This window comes from Capsicum annuum, chromosome 12 (genome assembly GCF_002878395.1).
Source record: "Capsicum annuum cultivar UCD-10X-F1 chromosome 12, UCD10Xv1.1, whole genome shotgun sequence".
NCBI classification, from domain to species: Eukaryota; Viridiplantae; Streptophyta; class Magnoliopsida; order Solanales; family Solanaceae; genus Capsicum; species Capsicum annuum.
Window position 1 is genome coordinate 11,205,135 of NC_061122.1, and position 9,330 is coordinate 11,214,464.

Sequence of the window (9,330 nt, forward strand, 5' to 3'; positions counted from 1 at the left end):
AGATCATAACATTAAAACTATGTATTGGCTCATTCCACTGGAAATCAAACACATGAGGATCATGAGATAAAACATAGGAGTAGCTAAACCATGAAAATCACATAAATTTCAATATTAAAAACATGGGTTAATGATTTAACATGTGAAAATCACCATTCAAGCATATCAAGGCAATTTCAACGAAAACCCTTTGTAAACATGATACATAGTCTAATTTCATAGGAGTTTCATTGATATAATTCATATTAACATGTAAAGATCATAACTTTGGACTTGAAACATGTAAAACTCATAACTTTAAATTCAAAAAGGGCTCTTGGGCTCCATAGATGAAAGGGAACCCATGGATGAACTCCCACATACCTTAATTTAATGGATTCTTGAAGAAATTATGAATTTAAAGCTTGAATTCTTGTGTTCTTGAGAGGAAATGCTTGAATCATTGATCTTGGAAAAAAACAAGGGTTTTTACATGAGAAATATTGAGGAAGATAGGCAAGTAATGCCCCTTTTGGATGCTATAAATCATCCCTTGGACATTTGGGGTTGAGGGGAAAGGACCAAAGTTCCCCTTGACCCTTAAGAAGCTAAAACTGTGGGGGAATAGCCCTCACGTCGCGATCCCTAGTTGGGTCAAGAATCCCTCATTACGTGACCCCTATCTGGGTCAAGCAGCCCTCACGTCGTGGGGCTATCACGACCCCTTACTACCTCACACGTAAAATGGCATAACTTTTCACTCAGGTATCGAATTAAGGAAAAAAAATGATATAGTTGGAAAGCTAACTTAATTATCTACAATTTGGGGGGTCTTGAAATGAAAAATTCTACATGTATCAAAAGTTATACACATTTAAAGTAGACCCTTATAGAATTGAATACCAACTTTGGACGAATCAAAGGATCTTAGCTCAACTTGGCTCTAAATGATTTCTATGAATATTTTTAACCTCATGAGCATTTCACACACTAGTATAAAGATCATGAAACTTATATTCACATGAGAATCACTTGGATTATAACTTATACACGTAAGAACGGCGGTTCAAAGATGATACAAGTGCGATCGCATAAATGGACTTATATGGGTGTGTATTAAATTCGTCCAAGTGTGTGAGCAAGAGAAGTGTAATTAAGGTCCCTAACACACTAAAATCAGACACTACATTGCACTAGAGGGGTGCCACTCACTTGAGGGATATTTTGGACATTTTGACTCCTATTTGTAATACACTATATAAGGAACAACTTAGGGTTTTTGTAACTTAGTTGATTATTTTTAAGACTTGAAACTTGTAACACTTAAATTTCTCTCTCTAGTCTTGTGAGAGTGAGTTCCAACCGAAACTAGGATAGATACAAGTGTGGATTCACTTGTGTTCGTACATTGGCTTGAACCGTTGGTGTTTAGAGGAGGTAAAGGCCCTCTTGTGTCAACGTAGAGTTAGGTATTTTTTGCGGATAGTGTTAAGGGTCTAAGATTGTAACAATTCTTGGGTTATTAAGATTTTCCCTTTATTTGGTCTAACTATTTATCTTGTATCTTGTTGAATCCGTTGGTTTCTTGTTGTTGTTAATGAACCCGTAGCTTTCTTGTTGTTACATTGTTGTTCTCATCTTGTGTTGTTAATTTAGTCTGGATGTTGGCTAGAAATTGGTGTTAAACACCATGTTACATTGAGTTCTTGTTGTTGATGTTGAATCCGAGAGAGGTCACTCAAACGGTCCTCGATTCTCTTAAATTTATGGACTGTTTTGAGTGTGTGTTTTGTGTGTTCTTAGTTGATCTGGTATCAAAAGACTAGCCCAAAAATATGGGGTATTACATACTCCAATACAACAATACTGACGACAAGAAAAAAGTAAGAGCATAAAACTTTGAATCATGATTGAATGTTGGAATAATAATTCATAGTTTGAGTGAAAAACTAAATTTGTTTAGAAGTTTATATTTATTCAATTCATGTCTAAATAAGATTTTTTTATCTAAATTAATATAGAAATATGTAGATTTGCAATGGTCCTAGTTAAATTAGGTTTTGCACTATTATAAATATAGATGTTGGCAACTATTTTTGTAATACCCCATACTTTTCTTAGTTCAGTTCAGCTCCTAGTGCTTGCATAGGAAGCTAAAAGCTGGAAGATTTAGCTATGTGTTGAGGACTTAGCCATTTTTTAAGACCTTCTAAGAGGAATTTAAGTTGACCTTCCGGACTCCAAAACAATGGTTCTTGAGTTGATTCATGATCAGGGGAGTTAGGAATAGAGTCTCAAAAGATTTTAGATTTTTAGACTAGGTTTGGATTATTTTTGAGTTGGAATTCCAATAGCTCACTGCAATTCCATCGCACCGTGGTGAGTATAGCACCAAGAGGTCCAATGCATCATGGTGGAGAGTGAAAAGGCAATTGTCAATTCCATGACTCACCGTGATTGCATCGTGTCGCAGTGAGTATAGCAATGTGAGGATTACCGCATCGTGGTGGACCTTCAAATGGAAATTCGGGTTACGAATTTTTAGTTTAAATAATGGAGGGACAATGGGGTCTTTTTCCACCTCAACCCAGGTCGTAAAAATACGATCTAAGGCTTTAATTGGGGCATTATTTGCCCTCATTCTTCAATTTTCCCTCAAGAACAAACCCTAATCAATTTCCTCAAGAATCATCAATTCCCTCTTCTTCTCTTCAACAAAAAGATCAAGAATTTAGGGTTCCTAATCCAAGAACTTCAAGAGTGTTTTCAATATCATCTCCAAAGGGTTCAAAGTCAAGTTATTACATCAAATCAAGCAAAATAAGGTATGTGAAATTTTGAACAAGGATAAATCCTCCATCGTTGTGCCCAAAACTAGTTTTAAATTATAAATTTACATGATTTTACATGAATTTCAATTTAGGGATCATACCCATTTACTACTATTTGAAGATTATGATGCTTTAAGTGTTTTTGATGTTGAATTACATGTCTACTTTCGTAAATTGATGCGTATGATTATATTTTTCAGATTTTGAGTTGAATTATGAATATTTACATTATCAAGAATGAACATTATGATGTTTTGACATGAATTTAAAGCATGGGTTACCAAGTCCTAGTTGAATATTATTATTTCAAGAATGATTATGCTTTTAAGCATCCCATGATATGTTTACAGACAACTTTGAATAAAGATTTGATCTTTTGATCTTTAGCTAAGATATGGAATCCACTTTACAACTTAAATTCAGTTTTGAATGAACAAATGCACAGTTAGCTTTCAGTATGAAAACATTCTGATTTTTTAAAGTGGATTTCCTACAGAATGAGCATATAATTAAGGGAGTAATATTTAGCATGGGTTTATTGCATCCTACTTTCCTAGAACTACAAGCCAACGTAGGTACAGATTCAGAATTCCCATTTCTATATGGATGACAGCTACAGATGTGATCACTTCGCTCAGGTTATACTCCCTGGCAAGAATATGACACCTCTCCCAAACGTGAGGTTTTCTCCTTAGGGTAACAAGACGTTGGACTCCATGATAGCTCACGTGGTTTATGTCGATTAGAAGAACCTCCCAAATAGTAAATAATAAAAGAAAATCTTTTAGAAACTAGGTGTAAAGACTCATAATTTTACTCACATATTATCTTACATAGCACATCAGTTATTAGATTTCAGGTTTCAGCTTACAAATATAAAGGTGAGTCCTTTTTACACTTAGCCTGCATGATTTGAAAACAAACTTGACTTCAGTCCTACTTATTCTACTAATAGAAAGAGTAAAAGTACAACTTTTTGAACTAAGTGTTGTGGCTCACAAGATTTATATAGTATGCTTTGTTATTCATGATTTATGATTTTCAGCTTTCAGTTATTCAATCCAATGTGAGTCATTTACACTTACACTTAGCATGCATCCTTTTACAAGTTTATATAAATATTGAGCTATTGTTTTACTTATGCATTCACCCCACATGCTCAGTACATTTCAAAAGTACTGATCCACATATATGTTTATGTGCTACATTGTCTCATAAGTAGGTACAAGTTGTAGTGTGCATATCAGATTCAGACAATTACAGCTTCTAGTCAGCAGGTGATGAGTCCTTTTGATTCAGGGGATCGAGTCAGTCAGAGTTTGTGTAGTATTTTATTTTCTTCATTCAGTCGTGTTGTTTCGGGATAGCTGGGGGTCATGTCCCGGCTACCTACAGACAATACTAGTAGAGGCTTCAAAGGCAATCAGTAGAAGTTGATGTATTTGATTTCAGTTTGTTTTGTATAATCAGAATTGTAATTATTTTTAATATAGTTTGTAGTGATCATATTCAGAAAAGATTTATCTTCTGCATTATTCTTTCATACTTATGTATTTATTCAGTTGCTCATAAGTTATGCCAGTACAAGGGTTAGCTTGGGATCACGTGTGGTCCTAAGCACCGCGTGACGACTAGGGGTAGTCTCGTGTCGTTACAATTTTATTGTGAGAACTAGTGAAAAATTTTAAAAAATTATAGAGTAGTAGAGAATTATTTTAGTTTATGAAAAAAATATTTCATTAAATTGGTGCACCATGAACTCACCTGATCCATATCAACAATATTCATCAACTTTGCTTTCTTTGACGGTTCCACAACTGTTTGTCCTGCATTTAAAATTGTATGAAATCGTCTCAAATGCCTTCGTTGTTAAGAAATTAAAGCACATGGTAGAAAGAAACATGTACCTTTGAGAATTTGATTGGAAAGTACTGATTTATTCTTCTTCTGTTGGCGATCTCCCATCTTTAGAGCTTCAATTTGAATGTTAGGATTTTTCTTCTTTTGTATCGCTCGGATTCGAATGTTGAGTTTATTAAAAAATTGTATGAAATTAGTTCAAATACCACTGTTGTCAAAAAAAAATTGCATAGCATAGAGAAACAAATACCTTTAGGAATTGGATTGAAAAGTACAGATTTGTTCTTCTGTTGATGCTTTACCATCTTTGAATCTTCGATTTGAACGCTAGGGTTTCTTGCCAAGTGATTGTTTTGCTATTTAATCTTGATCAATTCAACTTGATTCAAGGCTCTTTTGATCTCGAATCGATCACTCTTCTTCAGTCGCGACTTCTGTATTGCTACGTAACACCCCAACTTAGGATAAGGAGTCCCACATCGACAAAACACAAGAGGGATGCTGGGTATATAAGTAAGCAAGTCTTACTCCCTAATGACACATTTTAAAGCCGTGCGGGCCTGGGACCAAAGCGGACAATATCACTACTGGGTTGAAGAGTTACATGGGTCAATTTATTTATGGAAAATGCATAATTAATACACTATCAGTGAAAAGAATTCTCATAATCTATCCTAATTAGTACTATCCAACAAAAAAACAATTCTATATATCATTTTCCTTACAATCCATCTTCCTTAAAAGTTCAAATACATTATCGAACTTTCAAAAATGATTCAATTATGTCATTCACAAATAGTTAGGCTTCTTGGTGCTATCATCATGACAAATTTGGTTTATTCGTGCCAGTAAACCACTAATGGAGATATACATACTACTATCAGATTTTGCTATGTGGCGTTATTTAAACCACTCATTACTTATTAGTCCTCACCCTTTTTCACAGATGACATATTTAAGTCTTTTATTTTATTTTATTTTTTTTGGTTTCCCACCTCACAAATAGTTAGGCTTCTTGGTGCTATCATCATGACAAATTTGGTTTATTCGTGCCAGTAAACCACTAATGGAGATATACATACTACTATCAGATTTTGCTATGTGGCGTTATTTAAACCACTCATTACTTATTAGTCCTCACCCTTTTTCACAGATGACATATTTAAGTCTTTTATTTTATTTTATTTTTTTTGGTTTCCCACCTATTGTTTGGTACCAACATTTGAGTCCGACTACATTCGAATTCACGCCGGAAAGCTTCAAATTGAAAGGTAAAAGTCTCTCTAACAAAGGTGACTCTGCACCCAGAAAGACTCAAATCCGAGACCTCTGATTAAGGATGAAGGAATACTTACCACTCCACCTCAATCCTTATTGTTATATCAAAGTCTTTTCTCAGTCTCTTATCATACATGACTCTCTTGAATAACAAAATTAACATATGTTACTTTCGTTCTTTTCCTTTATGCATGCTATTTAACCTTCTAGGATCATATTCTTATCTAAGGATATTATTTACATGGAAACCTCTTATTTAATTTAATGGAACCTTACCGCCCAACAAAATGTGGCTATTTAGATTTACAATAAGAAATATAAATATTAGAAAATATTAGATAAATAATTTTGAAAAAATCAAGCTCTGTAAAAACAATTTCATCCTGCACGATCTATGATTCTATGTACTCAAGTTGAATCATTTTATGAAGTTTGGTACGTATTTTAAGCTATAAAAGGAATTTGTTCCATTTCACCTACACACATTCAAACCAAAAGAAAAAAAAAAAGAGAAAAGATGGAGAGAAAATGAATCACATTAAAACTCCCATACCATCGTAAACAAATGAATCAACAATATTGGAGTTCCCTCCGTAAGCATGCAAGTTGACGGCCATGGATTAACAGAGTGGAGAAAGAACAACTACGCCTCCGTGACTCAGCCCCAAACAAGTTGAGATCAGCATAAATAACAGTAATCTCTACAAAATCAAAATAGAAATTATTACATCGTAGGGGCCAAATTTGCTGCTCTAGACATAATCCAATAACCATAAGATGATCAAGAGAAATGATCTTGTAGATGGTTGCAACTGATCAAAAGCAAAAGTGAACTGCTCCTAATAAACATACAAACTTTGACCAAATAAGTTATTCTACAGCTTGAAGCCACATAATCTAATGAGGCAATCGATATTCTTTTAAAATTCTCGAACTGGTATATACTTACAGCTACCAGAAATTATGGATGTGAATGTGTGAGCATTAACAAAGCTAAAAGATGGTTGATTAAGTGACGAGTTACACAGAGTAAATAGAAGAGAGAAGATGGAAGTGAACGGTGTAGTGCATTGAAGGAGGCAGTGGAACTTGAATACTCGATAAAGAGAGCGAGAAAAAATCCACAACACTGGAGAAAGATAGCAACGGTATGCAGTCCATACCGCTACCCTGGAGGTGAGTTAGAGGCTATGTTAAGGGTGTGCAAAATTAAATATAAACTCATAATGGCTAATATTTAACCTATATTCACCACATAATTTTCCGGCGATGGGTGTACATCTGACCACCCTTTGCTGAAGGTAGCTCCGCCCCTGCCCCTGCTCAAGACAAAAACAGACTAGAAAAGAAATAGTAAAGGAACAAGCAATAATAGATATTAACACACCATATAATAACATAAACAAGAGAAAGATAGCAAATAAAGGCAAAATGTCCTCAGTATTGAATTGAACTTTTTCCCTTCTGTAAATAGTGTTACTACATGTGAACATGCTGTTAACCTTAAAAGACATCATTGCAATAAAACAAAACTCACAACTTAAAAGACCAATTTTGAGTTAATTAATTCAGAATATTAATTATCAATCCAGACTAAGAACTGTTCCACTGTGATCTATAGCTGAGTAATAAACAGTGTATTGCTTGCAGCAATCAGTATTTAAAAAAAAAAAATAGACAAGCAAAAACAGGTAAAAGAGAGGAGGGTGGGGGTGGGATTGTCACTTCTTTCATAGAAAAGAAAGGATTCATGCTTTCCTTGAGAACATGAAATAAGAAATATCTGGTAAAATCAATTTAAATCCAAAAAGTTTGCGAGCGATAGATAAACTAATAAACATTAGAGGTTTGTAACATGATAACTGAGAAATTAAAAAGGGTCTCGATCGTACATAACTAGATACTACATAAGTAATTTTGGACAGATCAAGCTCTCTGTAAAAGCGAATCCATTCTGAGCTAGACCTGGAGGCAATAATCTAAAGGGTCCTCTCTGTGTCCCATATGCATTTGTCATGCGTCGAAAATTAATGTACCAGAATAACACTGTCCCATCTGCAAACCTATATTTCGGCATGGGCATACTAATATAGGGATTTGCAATGGAAAATAAAGCAATCCAAGATTCTTTGAGACCATAATCTTTCATCACCCATAACTTAAAAGGGTGGTTCCCATGAAGATACGCATTAGAATAAGCACAAACCATTCCTTCCAATTCCGAAATGCCAATATCAGTACTGTCCCTCAAGCATATTCCATCAGGCAATGGTATCTCTCCATACTCTTCATAGGAAATATTAAGTGAAATGACAAAATAGTTTCTTGAAAACCCAACCCAATGAAATGCCCCATGTATACATGCCAAGGAATGCATAACATAAAGCATATTGAAAATGACACCAGGATGTTCATCAATTTTTCTCCAGGAACCACTTTTCAGTGCGAGAATTTCACCATATACGTTTCGACATTCATTTCCGTACTGAGGAATCTTGAGGATCTTATAGTCATCACTATTTGAGTCGAAACTCATTCCCAAACAACAATATCCCTCCACTGAAAATTCTGGAGTGGGAAGGACTATTGATTCTTCCGTGGATGGATTCCATAGCAAAAGTATGTGACTTTCATCATTACTTTCATCAACCCTGATAATAGCCAAGCCATCACAACAACAATAGACTTGGCAACACCGTGGTTCAACATTGGAAGGGAAATCCAGTTTCCGTACATCCTCAACTTGAGCCGATGATAAAGAACAAGAATGAATGGAAAATATATCCTTCATAGGGCTCAATTGATAAAAGAGAAATTTTTGGAAATTTTTATCATTCTTGGTATGATTTAGATGCTTCATCCTGAAATATGGGTCATCAACCAATGTTTTCCAAAATTTTGCAACACATTTGAACCGAAGAAGAGACCGCACAGGTAACCTGCTGAGGATGTTCGTAAGTATGTCCTCTTCAAAGTAAACTTCTATGGCCTAATAGATCAATGAAAGTACTATCAGATACTTATTTTTTAAGTATTTAAATGTTTAGAAAAGATAATCATGGAATTTTATATTTCTATCTATATTCTTTTAACAAACAAATTGAGAAATAAAATTTAGAAAATTCCAAGTGGAAAAAAGAAATCTAGCCCCTTGGCAATGGAAACAAGAGAGAACAACAACTGAGCCAAGTGCTTTAAGCATTTCTAACATGTTTGATGTTCAGTGAAGGCATACAACTAATTTAAAAAGAATAAATTTATAATTGAAATTTAAAACTATTGATACTTAGTACAGATGCACCCTAGTTCAAATCTAGCCCCTTGGCAATGGAAACAAGAGAGAACAACAACTGAGCCAAGTGCTTTAAGCATTTCTAACATG

General features: G+C 34.5%; 1 protein-coding gene across 1 annotated transcript; it reads right to left on the reverse strand.

The window, feature by feature from the left end:
- Positions 1-7,196: 7,196 nt before the first annotated feature.
- On the reverse strand, positions 7,197-8,739 carry LOC107849473 (F-box protein CPR1-like). The gene is made up of 2 exons (XM_016694039.2): positions 7,872-8,739; positions 7,197-7,267 (listed from the first exon to the last, which is right to left on the reverse strand). Exons 1-2 carry the CDS (start codon positions 8,737-8,739, stop codon positions 7,197-7,199), a joined length of 939 nt encoding a protein of 312 aa, XP_016549525.2.
- Between the last annotated feature and the right edge of the window lie 591 nt (positions 8,740-9,330).

Bases quoted from the DNA above. Each gene is read 5' to 3' on its own strand.
- LOC107849473 (XM_016694039.2), bottom strand. From the start codon at position 8,739: ATGAAGGATATATTTTCCATTCATTCTTGTTCTTTATCATCGGCTCAA. The intron at 7,268-7,871 runs GTCCAAAATTAC...TGTCTTGAGCAG, and splicing joins TTTTACAGAGAGCTTGATCT to GGGCAGGGGCGGAGCTACCT.